This window comes from Vanellus vanellus (assembly GCF_965231255.1).
Source record: "Vanellus vanellus genome assembly, chromosome: 2".
NCBI lineage: Eukaryota > Metazoa > Chordata > Aves > Charadriiformes > Charadriidae > Vanellus > Vanellus vanellus.
Genome location: NC_138906.1, coordinates 77,183,042 through 77,206,421, shown reverse-complemented (window position 1 = coordinate 77,206,421; position 23,380 = coordinate 77,183,042). Strand labels below are relative to the sequence as shown.

Below are 23,380 nucleotides of genomic sequence, written 5' to 3'. Positions count from 1 at the left end.
GTTAAAGCTAATCTTCGCCCAATCCTTTCCAAAATCCACCGCTGCTTACTTGACAGCTAAAGGGCAGCAAGCACAGGTTTCAAAAGATGCTCTTGAGACACTCACTGGATCAAAAATTCATGTATGTACCTTCTAATTCTCCGGACTCGGCAGAGCACCTCTCACAGACAACAGTGATTTCCCCAAATACTGCAAAAGCCCGTATTAAAAAACTTGCCAGCTTTCCGATGGCAATTTAGAAACCCAGCTGAATGCGGCCATTGTGCAGCTGGCCTCCCTGCAACTTCATTAATACACTCACATGAGTAATCGACACAATCAGCCCCAAACGCATGGCAAATCACTCTCCAAGTTGGCTCCGGAGCAACAAAAGCCCGGCTCATTTACATCAGTGTTTGCTACGGCTAAATTGTATCTCGGCCCCCAAGAAGGACCTGAGGTGAGTTTTAAAAGCTGCTGGAGAAGGACATCAAGCAAGCTGAAAGGAAACAGGAAAAGGCAACAACAAAGACGGCTCTGTCATTACGGGTCAAGCGCCTTCAGATTTGGAGGGGAAAAATAAAAAAAAGTTTTTCCATATGACGTCAGTAATTAGAGCAAGCATTACTTTATCCAGCACCATCAAAACCTGGCAGAAGGCGGATTGAAAATACATTTTGGTACGCATCCTAAACGATTTTTTTTTAATGTTTGACTATACTGCAACTATGAAAATGGGGGGGGGAAAAAAAAAAAAAAAAAAAAGAGAAAACTGAAAATACTGCCAGGATTTTTTTTGCTGTTCACGTGCACATCAGGAAAACGGGTACAGGGCAAGAGAGGCAGCACCCCCACACTGGTTTTGCAGGCGCTGTGGGGCAGCAGGTGGAAATCAAAAACATCCAGGGTGTTTTGGGACACTGCTCCTCCTCAGTACGGGCTTTCCCATGGCAGGGGACTGGTGTCTGCATTTCAAACACACTCCGAGGTGCAGACTGGAGCCGAGGGAGGGAGTGTGAGGGCTGCTGGCACCCACGGCGAGCCCCAGCTTCCCCCACCTGCTGTGGGGGGCTTTCCCACGGCCCGGCCCCACGGGTGAACAGAGCCGCTTCCCCGACCCCTGCTCACCCAGCGGCAGCGAGGCGGGACGGTTTGCCTGACAGGGACAAATCACAACAGGACCTCGGTCCAAAATTTTGTCCCCAGAAAGAGCCTTTCCCGTTCACGGGGGAGGAATTTCCTCGCTCGCTACCACGGTGGTTTTTCAGAGAGCAGCAAAACGTCCTCAGCCTCGAAAGGCTGAGGGACTTGGGTCTTTTTAGTCTAGAGAAAAGAAGATTGGGGGGGGATCTTACCAATGCTTATCAATACTTCAAGGGAGGGTGCCAGGGGGATGGGAACAGTCTTTTTTCAGTGGTTCCCAGTGATAGGACAAGAAGTAACGGGCACAAACTTGAACATAAGAAGTTCCATCTTAACATGAGGAGGGACTTCTTTCCTTTGAGGGTGGCAGAGCACTGGCACAGGCTGCCCAGAGAGGTGGTGGAGTCTCCCACTCTGGAGACATTCAAAACCCGCCTGGATGCCATCCTGTGCAACCTGCTGGAGGTGACCCTGCTCTGGCAGGTGAGGTTGGACTAGATGATCTCCAGAGGTCCCTTCCAACCCTGACCATTCTGTCATTCTGTGATATTCTTTGCTCGAACCAGGCTAATCCTAAGTGAGGGAACTCGCCCTTCTCAGCACTGCTCAGGGGAGCACAGAAGTGTTAATCCTATCTTCCAATGGCCATTTGTCTGTCTTGAGCGAAAGGGTCAAGACCGGTATGGCTCAGAGTACAAAAGAGCCAGAGAGCTGCTCAGGCTGGAGGAGAATTTGGGAGGGCACCTACTCCAGCCTCCTGCACAAAGCAGGGCCAACACTGAATTCAGATCAGGATTTTAGGGCTTTTTCCACTCAGCTCGGCCACTTCTTGAAGTCAGTCCCCAATGGTTTTCCCCTGCCTTTCCTGTACATAAGTGACCCTGTTGTGCGCTCAGTCCTAGGCCAGAGCTTCAGCAACACTCCAGGATGCCCTTGGCCTCATGGGGCAAGGCACCATCTTTGGAAAGCCAGGACTGGTTCAGGTCCCAGTAAACAGCGCTGCACCCCACTGAAAATTTGGCTTGCAACAGCTATTGATGGATAAAGCTCCTCATTTGTCTATCGCTGCTCACTCTTCATTTCTTTGGCTGAGTGGGCACAAAAGAAGGACATACAGAGAAAAAAACCCAGATCTCTCTTCCACTTGGTAGTACCTGAGCGTGCAGAGGACAGGGAAAGGACACACCGTGCTTTCCTCAGCCTATTCCTATTTAGTAGCCACGCAGACTGCAGTGGTGCTCCCATCAGGATTACTAGGGATGGATTATCGGCGCCACTTAGTGCTTAATTTCAGCATTTGGAAGGAGCTCCATCCTGAAGCCCCGGTACAAGGAACAGGAGCTCCTGGTGAAACCTAGCGCCAGGAGACCGGGGTGCAGCGCAAGGGTACGAAGGACCTATCTGTGCCACATGACAGTGTGGGATCCTGGTCTTTCTGGAGCAGGCGATGAAGATGGCTGTTTTCCTCCTACACTGCTGTAACCGTTCATCTTAACACCATGGCTGTAGGGCTGGACAGGTGCTACAGCTTCGCTATCATGCCACCACTGGCCTGATAACACCAGTGCTGCTCTCCCCTCTCAGGGACAGGGGATCACAGGTAAAGGATTTGATCAGGGAAACCCCAGAGATGACCCCAGCGCTCTCTCTGCCTCCCTTTTCCTTAAGGTTCCTCGAGATTCAACCAAAAGCATATTAAGATGGTCTGAAACACTAAAGGGCATCCGAGGCAGTTTTTTGGAGAACAGGTTATGAGGGAGCAGCCGCATCCCACCGAAATGCAAGACACAAGGCAGCTTAACCACACCTCTGCCTGAGACAGGTTTATGTATGCACCGTCCTGAGCTCCACCTCCTAATTACAGCCCTGAGTGAATCTTATCAAGAGCTTCATGGTGGTAGGACTGCAAAGCGCTGCAGAATGTCATCATCCCTATCAATAATCAGGGACCCTGAGGCATATCCAACTATTGTCACTTGCCAGGAGAGTCAGGGGAAGACGAATTTCGGCACCCAGCCAGGATTGTGTCTCCCGCCTTGTAGTAAGTGATTTAAGGAAAAAAGGCTTGCTAAGTTCACACTGTGCATCTGACCTGACTTGGCAGTCTCTTCTCATTGACGTGGCCAATTTCTTATCTACGTGTCTTTCAAACAGAGACAGGAGAAAATTAAAGAGGCATAAAAACACCAAACTGACTGACACGCACATAAGTAAATAGCTGTTAGTGTTTCAGGCTGCTGTATAATCTCCTCACCACTCACACTGCCTTTCCCTGTGGAAATAACGTTATCTGTAAAATACATTCACAAAGTCAGATAGCTCGGAAGAAAAGGCCATGGATCAAGGAGACTCTGGCCCCTTAGCTGACAGTTTTGCTATAATACTTTTGCAAAGTTACTGAAAAGGCATATAATTTGGAGGGAAAAAAAGAAAAAAAAAAAAAAAAGAGTATCCTCTTCCCTCCACCCTGTCTCCCTCCCACCCATATGACCTACATTCCTGGGAAATTCAACGGAGTCAGGGCGGACTCCTGAATTGCTGTGGCATTGCTGACAGCATAATCCAGAACACAAAAGCACAACCTTTGTGCTGTGAAAGATAACAGTGAATAAATAAAATGGTACAAAAACCTGACCATACAAGGACATTTTATGGGAAGCTCTCCCGTGAAGATCATCTGCCTGATTTCTACTATTGCTGAGGATGAAAGAGCTCCTCTTTAGAAAAACTTTGAGCCTCTGCTAAGATAGATCTGGGCGCAAAGAGAAAGATGACTTTATCTGGAATAAAGGCAGACCACTCACGCTGGTGCTGCTGTGGGAGAGGCAGACTTGCAGAGCACCTGCATGCACCAAAAGCATTTAACGCTGCGTGTTGCAACACCTCCTTTCCACCGAAGCACCCCTATAGCTGACCTGATTAACCTGCACTATGGAGGCAGGGATTGCCTGCACCTATGTCCTCCTCTGCACACTCGTGGAATTTCTCTTTTAATGCGATGCTATAGACTCACATGGTCACTGCTTGTACAAATCCAGCAGAGTTAAGCGAAGCGGTAACATGGTTCAAACGCATGATCTGGTTCACCGAAGTTATTTAAGACTGTACCGCACTGCAAACAAATGCAATTCATAGGATGACCGGCGTGCTGATAATCACCATGATGGGACACAAGGTGGAGCCATTGGAAACAGAGCTTCTCTGTCTACAGACAGGCATTTACTTAGGCAGACTGACTGCAGCAACATTAAATTAAAGCGGCCCCAAAATTGCTGCGAGGTCTCCTGTTATGGAGGATTTCCTCTCCCATACAATGCACTAAGTTACACAGCCAGTTATCAATTAAATGAGGATAATTTCATCCCCATCCTCTGAAGACGGAGGGTCCAACATCTCACCTGATGACTGTGGGTGTGATTTCAGCACAGAAGAACACGCTGAGGCTTCCAACGGCATGCGAAGAAAACATACCCACGATGGAAAACGCGGTAGAGAATTTGTCTTTGACGCTGTCACTCATACCTGCCAAGACAAGTATGTTCATAAAAAGTGAGAATGAGGCCACACTTCCACAGAAGACAACAAGAAAAAAGGTTTATGTTACTCATTCTCCCTAGATAAGAATTTGAGTCATTTTTGTAATACTAATTTAAAACTGATATTTATAAAATCCATTCCCCAAGCACCCGAGACACAAACATACGTGAAAAAAATCATAATGTCAGGCCAAAAATGGCAGTGATCTCTGAATTACTTATGCCCAGCCACCACAAAAAAAGGTAAAACCTAAGAAAAAAAACAGATCTTTGGGCAGTCTTTTAGGCACCAGCCACTTCGCTCCCACGTTTGACAGACAAGCGGAGGCAGGCAGCGTTCATCACGCTGCCAAACATCTGGCAGAGCTCAGTGGCACAGGCACCGGAGAGGCTCACGGGACAAGAGGGGAAAGAAATAAAACCGCTCCCATCTCTGTGCTAAGCCCTTCCATGTGATCAGTCTGAAAACTCTTGTCGTAACCCTCAGCTTGACAGCCTTCGCCTGACAACTCCGGGCGAGAAAAGCCGATGCCAAGGACGGTGAAGGACTCCCCTAAGTCACCGTGTCCAGCCAGCCTGTTTGCTCAATCATTTCACAGCTGGATGGCAGCAAAGTTTCTTGTCTATCAAGCACAGGGAGAAACCCCAGTAAATCTAAACAAAGCTAAAGGGAACTGTCTCCTGGCCATGATGATGATACATCCCTCACTTGATCCCTGCTCGCCATCTTCTGCGGGCAGGGGTGGGATATCTGACCCAGGGTTGTACAAGCTCACGTGGTCTGTCCTGGCCAGCGAGGAGGCCACGTTGTTCACAGAGACTATTGTGCCATACGAGGGGAACACTTTGTGCCTGATAGGAGTGCCGGGGAAAGGACTGGAGCTTTCCAGCCAACGCTCCCCACCTTCCTCCAGCCAAGACCCAAGATCTGCTCGGACAAAGGGCTGCTCTGTCAGCCTGCAGTCCCAAGCAGGTGCACTCTCGGAGTTGGATCCAAAGAAAAGTAACACCTGTTTTTGTTCTTGCTGAATATATCGGCTGTCAGGAGAGCAGAAGGTATTTGGGACCTCTTAGGTTACCACTTCTGAAATGTGCTACAGCCTGCTCAGGGCTAAGCCCTTTCTGCAACGCATCCCAAATACTGCCAGCAGATAAGGACATGAGCACGGCACCTTCCAAACTATGGGTGTCCAAGGCTCCCTGGCACCTCTCACACAGCGTGTGAGGCTGCACCACTGACCCTGACTGCCAGGAGTCGGGACTGCTCAGCAGAACGGACCTTGGAAAAGTTGGCCAAGGGCAGGTCCGTTAAATCAAATACAGAAGGGCAAATTTTGTTCCCCTGTAGCCTGTCACGGCATTGCTATTAGAGTACTTCAGGCTGGGATATGGTGCCTGGGGAAGTATTTTCTAAGGTGCCTAAGTCCCCTTATCAGAAGGGACTTAGCCATCTCACATCTTTCTGGAAAAGACTGGACTGGGAATGTTGCTTCTGAGAAGGAGACTTTCTGAGAAAGCCTTGCCCCATATCTAAAAATAAAGCCTGGGGGACCCTCTGCACCCTCTCTTGACATGCAGAGGTGACTCGGACTACGTGGAGGGGATGCTACTCCTGCATATAGAGACTGCATATAAACAAACAGGCCTGCCTGTGACCTGGGTCCCAAAGCACTGTGTAGAAGTGGGCTTTCCCCCTGCACCCCTCTGCGATGGCGGCTCTGCTCTGGACGCTTTGACCCCGGCCTTTCGGATCTACCCACTCCCGGGATGATGGAGACCCATCTGTAAACCATACCTGAGTCTGGAAGTTGACTGTATTTTCCGATCACTGGATCCAAGGCCCCAGAAGTTAGAGTAAGATAAAAATAAGAGAGAAAGGGAGAGAAGGCAAGAACATACTGTTGTTACGTATTTATTTATCCAAAGGAAAAGAGAAAAAATAAAATCATAAATCCCACATGCCACCCTAGCCCCCCATACACTTCTCCTTTCCCATGCCGCAGCTGGCACATCTTCCTGTGGCCACCAGATAGGACATGCCATTTCCAGGCCCCTTTCAGCTGGAGGCCAGCATGCTAATGAGACAGCGATAACAAATGCAGCAGGAACGCATTTTTAAGAGCCCCAGAATTACCACTGGGATTAACACAAAGGCTTCTTTGTCCTTAACGAAGGGGGAGAAGAGAAACTGCCCTCAGTGCTGCAGCCCTGAGGGAATGGCCAACAGAGGCTTTAGTTAGGGAGCATCAGCACCGTCACACTGGTGGCAGACCTATTCCTCACCAAAACCCCAAGTCCGTGGTCCACGTGTCGTGCTAGCCACCAGCTGCCACGTGTCCTAACCACAAAGGACATGTCCTAAGACGGCAGTGCTGGGCAGTTAAGGGGACAGGCAGCGGCACGAGCTGGGCACAGCTCTGCTGGTGATCTCCCACCAGGCTCCTGTGACATCCTGGGTGACACCCCGGGGTTCGGAGGAAGGGCTGAACACCGCAAGCCTCAAGGTCTGCCGGGGGTTTGCTGCTGCTGGAAAATACCCCTCTCCTTCCCTCACCCTCCTTTCTCAAATTCTGATTTCATTTGCTAATTACACCCAAATTATGCTAAGCTAAAACACGCAGGAGGCTGTAACAGATTTCATAATCAGCAGGGTCACTGCTTCTCTCCAAACACTGTCTAGCTCTTCTGAGGAAGAAGTGGGGGCACGGTCTAGAGCGGGGTGAGACGAGCTGCTCTGAAGTTCAAGGCTGCCTTTCCCTCCTCTTCTCACAAAGACGGGGCGAGGGCAGAGCGGGGAAGGCCGATGATGGGTGCATGGCATTGAGAGAAGTCTAGGTGCCAACGTAGCAGACGGCACCCAGAGCCCACGGCTGCTCTTAGTTTTAGCAACTTTGTGCACAAAACCACCTAAACCCGCTACAGAAAAGGTTGTAATGATTCCTGCAGGGTGTTCCTCCCCGCCTCCCTCACCCCCTTTTTCGTTGTTGAAAAAACTGCAACCAGATTTTCATGGCTCTGGCACACTTTCTCTTCACTAAGCAATTGCATGTTTATTACTTCAACAGCCTCAACAAACATCTGACATCCTTAAAAAAAAAAAAATCAGATGAATCTAGTGTAGAGTGACTCTGATGGGCACTGCCATCAAAACGCGGATTTTCAGAAGGTCGCACACACGCACAGTGTGCATCTGCTTGTGAATGGGCAGAGACTGTCAATGGTCTGGGGATGAGGTAGGGCCAGGGGGTTTCTCCTGCTCTCAAGCTGGGACTGCTGGACATGGTAAACGTGCTCAACGGGAATGTAAACATCTGTGCCAAGCTGGGAGCAAACACATGCGATTTTGGCGTTTCTTCCATGTCATGAAAGAAGTTCCCTGTTTGCCTCCTACACTCTCACAAATAGTGTGTTCGCTAAAGGTTAACTTAGTAAACACTTTCAGGAAACATGGTCTGTAAATATGGACAATTCTTGCTGGCTCATGGCCGCCTTCAGCATGTGGTAATGTGAAATCTTTCCATCCTCCATGCAAAAAACTTTTTCTTATTAAAGCCCTTAATTATTTCTAAACTTAGAAATGAAAAACAGCAACAACCAGTGTTCTGGTGTTTGTCTCATATCCAGTTTGTCCAAAGCATGTCTCTACCCTCTTCACCCTTCCTTGGGGGGAGGTTTCATGGGACAGGGGTCTAATGGTGGGGAATTGTGAGAGTTGAAGAGCACATCCCACCTTCCTTCTGCTTCAACACCTCTCTGATCCATCAAGTTCAACTTCCTCAACCAACAGAAAATTAAGAAAAAGCAATACAACAAAAAAAGGAAAGGGAATATTTCTGTAGCACTTTTAATAGCTGAAGCAGCTCAACAGGGCCAGAGAAAGGTCACCACCTGCAAAGGAGGAGGTGGGACTCTCTTGCTTTCAGCAGGAACGATCCATTTGAAAAGCTGTGTCACCTCACAAAATCATGTGTTCACATGCACTATACATACATACTGTGTTAAAAGTAGGGTCTTTCAGCTGCATATTTCCATGCTACCTGTATATTACTTGCACATAGCAAGATGCTCAGAACAGGCAGAGGACATACACCTACTGCTTTAACTTCTGTTTGGTTTAGAGGCCATTTGAGAAGCAGACTCAAGTGGGAAAGTTTTCCCTCCCCAACCCCTACCCAGCTCTTTCCCTAGAGGCTATTTCATTGAAATAAAATGAAAAGCATTTTTTGTTGGTTTGTTTGTTTTTAAGTGACAGCCCAGCCCTAGAAGCAGCACCAATGCTCACCAAGCTTCACCATGGGGACTCATCCAGAACACAATGCCTTTTGTCAATGAACCTAAGACAACAAGTGTCTGGGGATTCCTTCAAACAAATTCAGCTTCTTAAGCTAAGCAGGTGTACGGCATGTCAAATTTGAGAAAGGCAAAGGGAATGCTGATATTTCCTGGTCCCTTATTTGCATGTCAAACTTGTGTAGTCCTGAAAAACTCTTGTCTCCTACTTACAGTTAAGAAGGCCCAGCTGCAGAAGCGATGCCAGGGCTGTAAGAATCATGAACAGCAGGAGTCCTCCTCTCCTCCCCAGAAACCCGACCACCGGGCACATGGCCAGGCAGGATGCCAGGGCAATCCCAGCCATGGTGTAGTAGTCCGCGTAGAAGTTGTGGGTAATCGCCATCTTTGCTTCATGCCCCATCATGCTTTTTGCAAAACAGTGGTGTATGCCGTAACCAGTCAGCCTAGGGGAAACAGAAGAGGGCAAGAGGAGATCGTTGCTAAGAAGGCAGCCACGTGCTGCAACCTAATTCCATGTAGGAACGTGTTAGTGCAGGAAGAATTTCTTCCGCTGCAGGAATACACCACCTACTGCAAAAAGACTCCTCTCAGACTTCTAGGTGCTGCTGTAAAAATAAGCAACGATCAAAAGAAGCAAAAGAAAAACCCCTACTCAACCAGACATTTGCTATCTACTGGCTTTATTCATACATCTGGTGCTTGTGGTACGATCAGGGTATGAGTAACTTTACAAGGACTCCTAGTGCTTGATTGGTTTTCCCAGTATATTTGAGAACTCCCCTGTCTTGAGAAGGACATCCCTCTGTTCCCAGTGCATCCACCAACAGCCACAGAGCCTGAGCTGCTGCGATGAAGCAGCCTGTGTGCTTGGACAGCAAAACATCACGCAATACAGATGTGTCTTCCAGGAAGACCCACCTGCCTGTGGCATTTGGTCACGCTAAAGACCGCATCTCACTTCCCAAACTAGCCTGTTACAACTGAAAATCCCTTAGAAATGAGTACCTGAAGTCATATGTGCTGCAATGATGAGTACAATTACGAAACAATAAGCCATAGTTCAGTCTACGCATTTACACCACCCTTCATAGCAATGTGTCTCCCCTTCTTTTAGAAGTTTCTTTGTGATGCCAGTGATCAATGTTTTACCACTCTATTTCACTCCTTTTTCTCCTGTCCCCACTGCTCAAAGGGAAAAGGAAAAAAGGGGAAGAGGAGAAGAAGAAGAGGGAAAGAAGAGGGGGAAAAAAAAAAAAAAAGGAAAGAAAAGGGAAAAATAGGGAAAAAAGGGAAAATAGGGAAAAAAAAGCAAAGCACAAGGCTGGAAGTACAGAAGTCAGATAACATGGTGCAAAAGTTCAGCAGGGCTGCTACGGGAGGTCAGTGCTCTCAACTGCCCCATCGCAGCACAAATACCCCGGCAGGGAAGGGCCCTCCTTGTCCCTGGAGTTTAGACCAGGCAAACCTCATGTAACAAATTAACTGTGCCTGACAGAGTGGCAGGCGCAGATCCGTGTCTCCAAAAAATGAATGGCAGGCACATTACACTGATCCACCTCTATCCTCCTGAAGGTAAGGAATTTGAAGCTCTGTCAGTGTGAAATGGATATTAATATACGCATAGAAACAGTTGGGGGAATATGCAATCGCCGAGTGCGTGACAGCCCAGGGCCTGGGGAACTTCTCTTGTGACCTTGTGAATCAATGCTATAGTTCAAAAGTACACTCCCAACACCAAACACCTTCCCCCTAATCAAAACCTAGCACAAGTACTTGCTGTTACACAAGAATGCAATTTGGTTTGGATATCTAAATTGTAGCTGACTTCTCCCATAAGAGAAATATTAATCAGCAAAACAATATTTAATAAGAGGGCAGAGTTAACCGGTCTGTATCTTCTCTCCTTCTATTCTGTGCATGCAAGCACACTTGCTGAAGTTGTTATTTAGGCCATGACCTATAAACTAAATTAATGTATCATTTGGACTTTGCTTTCCAGCTTGCTTCCCCAGGAATTACTATTATCTATTATCTTAACTTGCTGAGCAGCTCAGAACAGTTGCTTTTAAAACTAAATACACCTATCTCCCTCGATGTCTCATCATTCCCTGCAAAAGGTTTCTTCTCTATTAAAATTTAGCACGGCCCCATCTAACAGGAATAACCGAATTAAAATTAAATAGTTTTCTTTCCACCCCCTAAAAACAAACATGAAAGCTATTTCCTCAAACACACATCTGCTTCACGCTCTACTTGGACGGCAAACAGCCTCCGTCTGCTATTGCCAGAAGTCACTCTTTGGGCTGCCTAGTTCTGGTTTAGGGAATTTCCAAGTGTGTGTAATTAAAAAGGGGGAGAGAAGGGGAGAATTCCCCATGTAAAGGTTTTTCACAAATACAGTTACTGTTGGCTATTAAATCTACCAGCTCACCCTAAGAGGAAAATGCTGTTTCAGAACAGAGGGAGTCACCCACCGGTAGGCGGGAGAGAGACACAAAATCATAAACCCAGAGTTGGTTCTGCAACCGCTGTGCTGTAGAGGGATGCCCAAAGTCCGCGTGCGACTACCTGCCCAGCACAGGGGTTGTCCTCTCTGGGTTATGACAGCTAGACGTGCCCATTAACAGCAGTGAAGGCTGCAGAGGAGGGCCCTGAAGCAATGAAGAAAAAGCCACGAGACAGCTAAGTACTTCTTCGGAGAGCAGAGGATGGGGGCTTTCCAGTCTTCTCCCAAACTCCCATTTAAAAAAAAAATGGGCATTTTATAAGATAGAAAAATTAGAATAACCACCCCTGCTGCTTCCCCATAAGCTGGGTTTGGCTAGAGGCTAAATTTGCAGCCCATCTATTTCCTCTTTACAACGCGCCCCGTTTTAGACAGAAGGTCTCAGAGCCCGTAACCTGCAAAACTCACAGGCAGATGCCTGGTTTTGCTCACGGAAGTATGTCCAAGCCGAAGCCTTAGGACACAGGCACCACATTGCTCTGTGCAAGACCGCGTGTTCTTCCCTGCGTGCCCTGTGCATGATTTGGGAGAGCTGAAGTGCTTTGTAATCTGCTTTTGAAGACCGACCAAGGCCAGCTGCTATACAAGGGAGCAGGCTTGTACTGATTGGCAAGCGACATCTTCCTCTGCACCACAGCTACATCAGATGTAAACAACTTGAACTTGTGCTCCTGTGGCATTAATGATTTCAAAAATCCCATACCCGGATGCCAGCAGCAGATGTCTGCATGCGCGACCACGTACCAGCACGTGGCCTTGCGAGACCACTGCTGACAGCGATGCACTTGCAACACGACACCTGAGAAGACACGTGGTGCCGCTGCCTGAAACAGCCAATGAGTTCCTCCACGTTTGCCATAAAAAAAAATAATTCCCTGCTGTTTTTCCAGGATCATTTATCAGAGACGCTACTGAACAGTCCCACACTAGGAAACAGAGGAGCTCCCCCATTATTCCCCATTACTGGTTCCAGTTCACCAACCACACAACTACTCAAACAGAAAGAGATCAGACTTACGAGTTCACACACAATACTACAATGTTTTTCCACAGGTTCCTGGTTCCCACCACTTTAACAATGCAGACTTTCTTCGGTCTCCTCGTGATCTCCTTTTCCAGCTCTGAAACAAACCAAATTAAAATTATTCTTTCACCAGGGAGAACGAGGAGAAGCTTCGCTTGTGAACTACAGATATTCTGAGGGATGTTTTGGAGAGCAGGACACTATTGATTACACTAACAGGAGCTATAAAAACACTGAACAACCTGCCTAAACTCCACCTCACGTTCCTCCTTTTCTTCCAGGCTTCCCTTAACCTTCTTGGGGCTGAAGAACTGCCCCAGAACTCCTTCACACCCTAAACCTTCTCCCAGTTTAAAACATGTGTAAAACAGGGGCAGTATGGAGCTTGATCACAGCAGGCGTGATATAAAATTTCCTGAAGAACTTCAAGTTTCTGTTAATTTTTGAATCCCCCACAGGCAGGACTGTGCTTGTGCAGTCACAAGACCTGCTGCCTTTCTGCAATGCACACCTGAAAAGCCATGGCATGGAAAAGACTGGAGCTCAAGCTCATTTTTCAAGGGAATCTTTTGAGGTTTGTTCAAATCCAGATTTCAGAAAGAAGTGGCTAAGACATTGTGTCAGCTTGTGCCCCCCCCCCTCCCCCCCCGGCCTTTCAAATATTTAAAATTTTTCTGATGGTTGTCCTAAACAGAAGACATTTCCTTAAAGAAAAACCCTTGGGTATCACCAGCTGTGATGTCTTTGTGTTTCAGAACGAAAGCCTCACCGTGTCCCTAAAGTGCTGGGCAGCTGCAAGCTAACTTCTCTTGGCAATGCTATAGTTCACACACAAGCCTTGCCAATATTGCATCAGATATTCTTGTTCACAGGGGACAAAAATGAAGGGCACTGCTTACTTATAGAACCACAGATTCATAGACTGGTTTAGGTTGGAAGGGACCTTAAAGATCATCGAGTTCTAACCCCCCTGCCACGGGCAGGGATACCTCCCGCTAGATAAGGTTGCTCAAAGCCCCATCCAACCTGGCCTTCAACACCTCCAGGGATGGGACATCCACAACTTCTCTGGGCAACCTGTTCCAGTGCCTCACCACCCTCAAAGTGAAAATTTTCTTCCTAACATCTAGTCTAAATCTACCTTCTTCCAGTTTGAAGCCATTCCCCCTCATCCCATCACTACATGCCCTTGTAAAAAGTCCTTCCCCAGCTCTCCTGTAGGCCCCCTTTAGGTACTGGTTACTTCTCAGATACCATCAGGTTGGAGCTGGAACACCTCCCCCTAAGCATGCCAAGAAAACCAGTTTCCAAGCTACTGTATCAGCGAGGCAGCAGCAAGGGCACAAAGCCCGGTAAAAACAGAAGAAGCCATAGCTATAAAGAAGCATCGCAAAAATGATGCGCTCCAAGAGAACCGACTAGGGCTGGTTTTTAGGGCAAAGACTTGTACTGCTGCTTTCTAGACGGGCTGCGTTTAAAGGTGGCAGCATGGCCCTGTTCTGAACCGCGCGTGCGTTCCCTTCCTGCATATGCAATTAGCCCGGGTGTCCTCAGTTGTCCGCACTGGCCTGCCCCGACCTCTGCATTACTGCACTCAATAGCAATCTCTTTAGGAGATGCAAGACAGGGGGAAAATAAAAGCAAGACACGGTCAGGGAAAACAAAAAACAAACAAAAAAAGAGATAGAACACCCAAATTCACAAACAAAAGACGCTTTTTTCTGCTGTTATTTGAAAACTGTGTCATAAAAATAATAAATCAAAGAAACGCTATTTATATGCAAATAGTAGAGCTTTTCACTGCTCACGGGTCACTCCTGGTCTTCTATCTAGAGTAGCTACAGGGAATGCTGCTGAGAAAAGCAGCAAAGATTATTTTGCATTAATGATTGTACTTAAGCAGAATATTGCCGTACTGCTTTCCTTACTACCTGATAATGCCCATTCCTCCCCAGAATCTATGCAGCATGAAGCTCAAAAAAGTATAAAAACAAAGGTGGAGCAAAAGAGGAAATTGGTCAAATTAATATTCGTACTACAGGAGTACTCAGCAAGCTCAGCAATGGATCAAAGCTATATTAAAAAAATAATCAATAAAAAAAAAAAGATACCTAATCTCAAAGAGCAAGGTCAAAGTGATTCTTATAGCAAGATTCTGGAAAGCATTAAGTGGAAATAAAATAATTCAGAACAACTGAAGCAGTTACATAAAACATAGCTCTAAAGCGTAGAATTGAGCCCAAGCCAAACCTTCCACAGCAAAAAAGTCAAAGCAAGCACTAGAAGCAGCAGAGTTGATGACTGTTTATTGTTTCAGCTGAAGGGCATCAATGAAAATCACCACCCAAACAACACGCATTGCACAGATTTTCATGTGGACATAAGGGTTCACTCTGACAGGCCAGATTTGGTCATTCTTGGACAGTATGAAAGTAAAACATGTCCTCTGTCAGCAAAAGACAGTCCCTGATGTCATATTCTTTGGATTTTCTTAATTTGTTTTGTTGTTGTTGTTGTTGTTTCTCTAAGTAATTTTTACTTTTTTCTTTGGGAAGAGAAAGTAGATTTTATTTTCTGTATGTGCTTTATTGAGCCACAACTTAATAAAATTAAGAGAGGTGACGCTTTAACTTGATTACACTTCTCTTCAGAACCAAACATTATTTTGCCCTTCACTCCTGCCTTGTTCATACATTAGGGGTTGCCACAATCCATATGTTCTTTATTTACTGTTGCGCACCCTTCTCACATGCACTCAGGCCCCCTTTTAAACTTTCTTATAAATCAATCCTTCCTGACTTAGTCTCGTTGGTGTTTTTCACTGAACTGCTGGTTTACCCTCAAGTAACCGATAACCCGCGTGTTATGTGAACTGACAAACACCTCCTCTGCTTCAGCTGCAGCGAGGATCACACACGAGGGGCATTTCACTCCTTCTCTACCCTCCCTCATGCAGCAGCCTTCCTTCAGTGGACCCTTGCTTCTGCTCTGTCGGGGGTTTTACTCCATGGATACATACCGTCATTATACGAAAATGTCCCAAAAGAGATTCCAGATGTAGCTGCATTACAAGGATTAAAGAGAAAAAAATGAAAAAAAAAAAAAAGGAGGAAAAAGAGGAGGAGGAAAAAGAGGAGGAGGAAAAAGAGGAGGAGGAAAAAGAGGAGGAGGAAAAAGAGGAGGAGGAAAAAGAGGAGGAGGAAAAAGAGGAGGAGGAAAAAGAGGAGGAGGAAAAAGAGGAGGAGGAAAAAGAGGAGGAGGAAAAAGAAAAAAAATCTGACCTGAAACCTTGCACCAAAGAATGCAAACAGCACCTGATTTTTTACTGAAAGCCTTCTGGCTCTACCAGCTATTTACTCCTCCACCCCTCTATGATGTGTTAAAACTGCTTCAGATGAATGACTCTCCCCAAGTCCCCAACACCTTCTATCTTTCTGACGACTTTCTCCATTCTTTATTTCTCTATGTACCAGTCAGACGTTCACACACAAAAAAGAAAAGCCTACTGCAAAATCAATGATTTGCAATAATCAAAATGCCATTCAGGTAGCAGCAAATAAGCTATGTGACTCGCACAAAAGTCATCAGCTACAGAACTGGCTCTGACTTAAGTGGCCTGCTGCCTTTGGAGGTAGCTGGCTCGCACAAAAGCCTGCTCTGACTGACTGTGACAGGCATCAGGAGAGCGACAGCTCCTGGGCTGTATGGACTTCGTAGGTCAACGTTAAGATCTTAAAAGAGAAGTCAAGCCAGTGCCTATTAAAACCCCATGGAAGCAAACTACTGCTCTGTCAGTTACTGGAATAACACCAGGAAAACTCCCCCTACCCCCAACTTATTCTTTGATTTTCAACTGAAATCATCAGTTCAGAAAGAATTTGCATTAAATGTTTCAGTTCTGACTGATTTACCAGAAGGGCGAGTGTGGAAAATAAAAAAATATTTTTATCCACTTACTCAGAGGGCCATTATGAGTTTTCCCATACTCCGGAGCCCACACACACTCTAGGCTTCCTATTCAGGGACTCAGTAAGAAAACTGTCAACAAACTAACTCTTTATATCTCAGTGGAAATTAGAACTATTCATTGGGAGACTTCAAAAGTCTCACGGGGAGGGGAACCCTACCAGCTTCCAGCTCCCAACGCTGCTGAATTCTCGTGGGATCCTCTGCGTTTCAGGAGCACAGCTTTCAAAATCAGAAAGTATCTTTAAAGCCTTCAAATGAAGCCACCCACCTCTGCATCACTTGGCAAAGACAAAATAGACAAAGCTCAAATCAAGCTGCCGAAAAAGGATGTCCAAAATGACAAGTGTCCTGTGGTGACGGACTTCTGCAGGATTTTTCTGGTTGCTAAACGATACTGTCAGTAGCTCTTTGAACATGAAAATTGGTATGGAAGCCCAGCACAGAGGCTCAATCAATCCCCGGAGCACGACAGCTCTGCAGCAGGAGGTAGAGCGGTCTGAAACGCGGAGCTGAAGCAACCTACTCACTGCCACACCGAGCTACTGGTACACAGGGTTATTTACACCTTCCAGGATGTCTGTCTCCACAGTCTCCACTTGTGCTCTTTTTTTTTTTTTGCTAATCATGGAGCACTAGCAGCCTGATACGCTGTATTTTCTAAAAGCCTAACAGTAAAGGAATACTGAAGGCTATCAAGTCACATACAGAAATTACAAGGTGGGTAAGGAGCTGATTGATGGGCAGACAGGAATAAGGGGCAGAAAAATGGAAATCACAAGTGGATGGCAGGAGGTTAGTGGCGGGGTGACTCATCTTATTCTCAAAAAAAAAATAAATCTTGTGTATTAACCTCACTAGGGAGCTTGGCACAAACCTTAGGAATGTGCCAACAAAGTCTGCTGGTGACAAAGCGAGGCACTGCCAGCAGCACAGCACTGAAATGGGACATGAGAGGGAACTGGGTGAGCTTGAGATCCTGTGTGGGAAACGCAAGTAAAACCGCAAAATACAAGGTAAGATACTCAGGGACTAATGGGAAACGCTTCTGCTGGATGATAAGCTTTCAGCAAATACTGTGTTGGACTTGGTTATATACTACTTGAACACAAGTGACTATAAGGAAGCAGTTTATTGTGTCCGTGAGGTATTTGCAATTCAGACAATGAAATGCTGGTGCTCTTTTACAATTCTGGTCATCAACAGTTGAGAAACTAAAGCTCTGGCAAGCCTCTTTATGAAAGGAGAGGAGATACGGGAGACCCTCAGCTCAGCAAAGGAACAGGGCTGCTGTCTGCTCACACAGCATGGGAAAAGAGAAAAAGAGATTTAAGACAGTCACAGACAGGAGTAAATGGGAAGGGAAAAAAGGCAAAGAACCTGGACAGCTATAGTCTATTTGAATCGAATGCTAAAATGTATCCCAGTACGAGAGCAATTTGGAGTCTGGAATGGCCTTTCAACAAAAGCACAGGACATAAATACTAACAGCATTTAAAATGAAGCTCATTTCACGAGAGCAACTGTATAACTCAATGACTATAATAGCAAAGGGCCGATTGCAACAATTTCTTTCAATTCTGTATTTCTAATTACATTCAAAAAAGATAGGAAAAGCCAGACATAAGGTTGCCATTGCAATCTTCAATTGCTCGTATGCACTATGATACAGCACTTAATTAGATGATCACACATTAGTTTTTCCTCCAGAATGCTCACTGCAGTCAGCAAACGGGCAGCTATTAATGATGTCTCTACCTTTCCTATTCAACATGTGCCCCTCAGCCTTATTATCCAAACCTCCCAGTGAGTACAAAATCATTGGTTTCCTCTGAGACATTCCTACAGTGCTGTCAGAATATTCATGTATTTCATCAATACCAATGAAATCATCCCCGCCACCTTCTTGTAAGAGTAAGGACAAAGATTACTCCTGTTTTGCAGGCAGGAAGATAAAATACAGAGGAATGTGTCCAGAATGAGAAAAATCATCCAGCGATACCCCTTGTAGGTGCTGATATAAGCGCTCCAGTTTTCTGCAGATCAAGCCCCAGAATTACATGCTAGAGACAGACAATGAAGAAATTGTGATTAGTGACAGCACTGGAAGAGCCTGATTTCAGGGAAATTTCCATCATCATACAAGGACATCCCTGGCAGACACAGGGAATGAGTACAGCTCTTCAGGAGTCATTCAACTTTATTTCCCCAAGACTGTCCTCTTTCCTTCTGCAACCCTCTGCCTCATTTGCTACACACCTTCCAAATTCTGCAACAAATGAGGAACAGACAACAGCTTCATTCCCACAGCATCGTCCATCCTATGCACTGATTCGTCCATCCTATGCCCTGTGGAAAAAATAGGTTGTAATCATGTTATTAAAGGCTGTATCGTCATGCCTTCAATGCCAGGAGGCCAAGCAAGGGTTGCCCAGGCAACCTGACTTCTTGCATTTCCCAAAGCGTGAATTGTCAACGTTTACATTCCTCTAACATTACCAACATTAAAAAAAAAATAAAATAAAAAAAACAACAGCACTAAGAATACCTCAAATGTCACTATGTGGAGCCATGTTAAGGCCATCAGGAGGTTTCAGATACCTACACATGCATCACTGCTATCTACTGCGGGAGCTATGGAGGAAACCTCAGCAGGTAGAGCAGGTGAGCTGGGCAGTATGGAGGGGTGAAGCACACGTTTTAGGAGTGGATTTCACAAGGGAAGAGTGCTGAGACCGAATCCTTAGGCTAGACAGCTTGTTTTGAAGGGAGGGGGAAGCAAATGATCACAGTCCCTTTGGTCTCCACGCTCTAGCTCTCCTCTTCCTGTACAGCCGTTAATTCCCCCCAGTCCCTTGTCGCCTTTGCTCCTCTAAGTCCCCTCCAACTATCTTTATTCTTTGCTCCCACAACTCTTTTCCCCCAGTTATTCCCTCTCTTCTCCATCCGCTCATCCCCTCTTACTGCTCCCTGCCTCCACTTGGTTCCCCAGGTCTCCTCTCCTAACCCCTCACGTCCACTCTTGGAGTCATCCATCCTCTCCCCTCGGTGCACGTGGGCCAGGAGAGCGCTGGCAGTGCCAGGGCTCACGGCCAGCCCTCCGCACGCCATCCCTGCCCGATAAAGCTGGTTCCTCTGGGCAGAAAGGTAGCACTGCGGACAAAGAGCCAGTGTGCCAGCTGGGGACAAAGCAGATGCCACAGGCTGGAGCACAGCCAGCGAGAGTCTGCGGAAGACTCAACTGGTGAGGGAGAGTCATTCAAGCTTAAATAGGGGCTGACATTCCCCTTCTTTCTTTTTTCTTTATTTTAAATTTACCAGCATATTTGTCTTTTTTCAGTGGCATCAAAAGGGACATCCTCCGCAGAGCACTCCCTTTTTCCCCTGTCCCCTCCAACCCTTGTTGCTGTCAGAGGTCACTACCGCCCTCACCAGGGATACAGTCAGGGCACACATGGGCTCCCCTCTTCCTTTCCTGTAAGACCTAGCCAGCAGAAGATGACTTACACTGATTGGTTTTATTCTTATTATTTGTTATTTATCACGTACTGCATGTCCTGAAAGAGTTGCGCAAACTCCATCAGTTCCTGCTCCGGGACAACAGGGAAGCGCCAGGAGAAACCCGGCCCCTCCTGAAAACTGATTTAACGTATAAGAGGGCAACAGAAATCACTGGCTGGTTTTGTGCAAGATGGAAATCTCTGTGGCTGACACACAGTCCTTTGTAAGACTTAAAGGCTGCCTTCAAGTAGCACTTTGAGCAGTTTTAACTAAATTTCCCACATTTACCTGACTGCCCCCTGGGACTTGCATAGGATATTTAACTTTGGCACCATTAAACAACCAAGAAACAGGATCTAGTCCAGGAACACATCTGGCAGGTTTGTACACAGTAGCGTCACATGGAGTTACCCGTATTACGGGGCCAGGGAACTTGCTTTCTTTCTCTAGCCAATACACCTGGCTCTTCAACCATCACAACCTTTAAGACAGTAGCGTAGCTGTAGGTGTGATTGTCTACAGATATGAGTAAAACTTTGTAGGGAGAGTTAATCTCTTCTATTAGGGAAAGAGACCGACTTTCAGACATAAGGCTTTTTCACCCTTTCCTCTGCTATTTACCCAATGAAAAAAAACAAAACAAAACAAAACAAAACCAAACCAAAAAAAGCATGCAAGTACATAGATCCAAGCCTCAAGCTTAGGAAAAAAACATACAGCAAACCAAAACAGGAAACTAGCTTATGCATAAAAGAAAAGTCATGGCAGCATGTTGCTCAGCAGCAAGAAAGGTGAATGATAATTTTTTTTCCATTAAAAGTCCCTGAAAACCACAACTTTCCTAACTGGAATCCACAGATGTACACACACAGAGTACTTGTCACCACTGTACCCCTTCTTCCTCTCCACAATGTCCTGCATGCTGAAGTCTTGGCATCTATTTGGATGCTTGATCTTTGCTGGCCACTTTTGTGATTACATCAATATTATTCCTCTAAGCTTAGAAAGGAACCTTGGAAGGAAACAGTTATAACCCGTCTGTCCACAGCAGCACTCCAATTTTCATCTAGAGATGAGCAAAAAGAGTTTTTTTGGTTTTCAGCCTGGTCAAGCAGCTATTTTTCCTGTTAAGGAACATCTGAAATGTTTCCCACCGCAGGGGAAGAGAAGGAGAACGGCACAAGAGTGGGTTTCCATGGAAGCATCGAGGCTGCTGCTCAGGTAACTCCTGATACGGCTTCTCAAGTGGTGCATTTCCCAGCACACCCAAACACGCCGGCAGGGCCAGGTGATGCTGCAGCGGAGATCAGCTGCCAGCAGTCGATCTGTTCCGGCCAACAAAAAGACCCGTCGCCCCACATGAAGAAAAACCCACGCATCCTACCGAAATGATGAAAGGCATCTAAGCAACACGCCTGTAAAACGTGTAAGGACAGTTGGTGCTTTGGGATTTCCAATTCCCCTAAACACTCTTTTCTCCTGTTCTTCAAACAGATCTCCCGGCTTCCGTAGCATTTATTTCCCTCGAGTCAAAACGGCTGTCCTGTAGCCACACTGAAATCTATGTTTGTTGCTTGTTCCACAGAGGAACAGGGAAGAGATGGGGAAACTTTTGGAGAAACCGGCAGTGAAAAACCTCTACTGAATTAATGTTATCCAAGTATTTCATCTGCTCATGATTGAAGCTGACTTTTTTGGATGTTTTGAACTATTTGTCAACAAAACTTACCCAGCTTGTTTTACAAATGACATTTCAATATGCAGTTGGATAAAAATCATTCCCCTGATGCAAAAATGAATTTAAACTTTTATTTCTAAAAGAGGGCAAAGCGTTGAGCCAACTGGAGAAATTTTGAGACTCAAAACATCAGGGATGATTTAACCAGGTCTAGTTAGCACACCTAGATTTCTTAAGCGTTAAAGAAGAAAATATGACCACATAAACCCAAAAATCTCTTTATGAAGGCCAACTACACCTGCCAAAAATCACAAGGTGCACCCATCACTCAAAAATAAAGCTGTGAGGGGGCCGATCTCCTTTGGTTTTCCAACCAACAACAGACACTACTTTACACCCCTGGGGCAGGTTACCCAGAAGGTAAGGGCAATGTTAATTTACAACACTCTGGACTCCTGTCAACATCCCTTATCTCACCTGAACTCGTTACCCATGCATACTCTCTTGCTGGCTGAGCACTGCCCATCAACTGCCCATGCTGACTTTCTCCAGACATGGGTCACTGCCGGACCTTTCAACTGCTGCTGGACCACTGTCCAGACATGTAGTGGTTCTCTTTAGAGACACCTCCCAGAAGAGCACTGGCAAACTGCTCCCATCCTATGGATTGATTCAAAAACACCAGATAAATTTTGCTTCCTTTTTTTCCACCCAACACGCGGGCCACCTCCCTGTGGAGCAAACAGGCCTTACAGAAGGTTGGTGGCACTTTCCATTATGGGCAGCGTAGTCAAATGGGCCAGTAAAAGCTTTCAGCAGGCAACGGGAACGGTGTGATTCTTTAGAGAGGAAAAGAAGCCTGTTCATTGCTTAGACAGCAATTCAAAATTGCATTTTCTTCCATCCTAGAAATACTTCACCCACTTGAATGCTACTTCTTTTTATTATGGAACTTGTATCAGCTGCCAAAATGGGTACGTATGAAACTACTGTAACTCCTGTAATGATCTGTTATATGGGATACACTAATTTGACTGGTACGTATGAGTAAAATTACAGCGGGGTTTCCAGCTGGAAGGGACTGCAAGTGAGCAGTTTATCATTTAAATGTATTGGGAGTAATTCAATCACAGGAGGCTGTTACGACAATGCAGCGAGGAATAATAAACAGCAACACAATGGCCCCTAACTAGAGCAAAACAGTTTCCAGCCCTTTCAGATGGAAAACAAAGAATAAAACAAATCACAAACAAAACCCCCTCCACACAGATAGGAGAGCTCAACAATGGAGGCAAGGGGAAATAGGGGATATCTGCATCAGGCTCAATGGCATCCTTTCTCCCCGACGACTACCAGTTTTTTACCCATTCCTTGCCACGGCAACTTTGGGTGTGTGATTATAGGACACAAAAGCAGAGAAATGCTTTCTTCTGCTTACTGACCCCCTGGCAACCACATGGCCTGCGGTTTGACCACACTCTTCATTCGGGACTTCTACTTTTCTCCTGTCCTCACTCAGGCCGTCAACACTCCTGTGCACCCAGAATGAGAGAGAAGGTCAGTCCTTGCAAGATTTTTAGTTAAGCTCATTTCATCCTTTTGATACTGCTCCTCTCTTACTCTCCCTACAGAAATGGGGCATCCCTCCAGAGCTGGGTCAGGAAAGCCTTAACGTGTGGGGCTGCAGAGAGAGTTTAAAGAGAAAAACCGAGGAAAGGAATAATAAACAACCCCAACAATATCCCCAACAAATC

At 46.2% G+C, this 23,380-nt stretch overlaps 1 protein-coding gene across 2 annotated transcripts in view; it reads right to left on the bottom strand.

Annotated features, from left to right (window-relative positions):
- SLC22A23 (solute carrier family 22 member 23) overlaps positions 1-23,380 on the bottom strand; it is a 118,097-nt gene that overhangs the window by 2,431 nt on the left and 92,286 nt on the right. The window contains exons 6-10 of one of the 2 annotated variants that reach the window (XM_082499545.1): positions 18,707-18,796; positions 12,476-12,578; positions 9,162-9,394; positions 6,454-6,486; positions 4,521-4,644 (exon numbers count right to left, since the gene is read on the bottom strand). In XM_082499545.1, coding sequence (XP_082355671.1) covers positions 4,521-4,644; positions 6,454-6,486; positions 9,162-9,394; positions 12,476-12,578; positions 18,707-18,796 — 583 coding nt within the window. The remainder of the gene's footprint in view (positions 1-4,520; positions 4,645-6,453; positions 6,487-9,161; positions 9,395-12,475; positions 12,579-18,706; positions 18,797-23,380) is intronic. The other variant, XM_082499546.1, reaches the window with a different exon arrangement.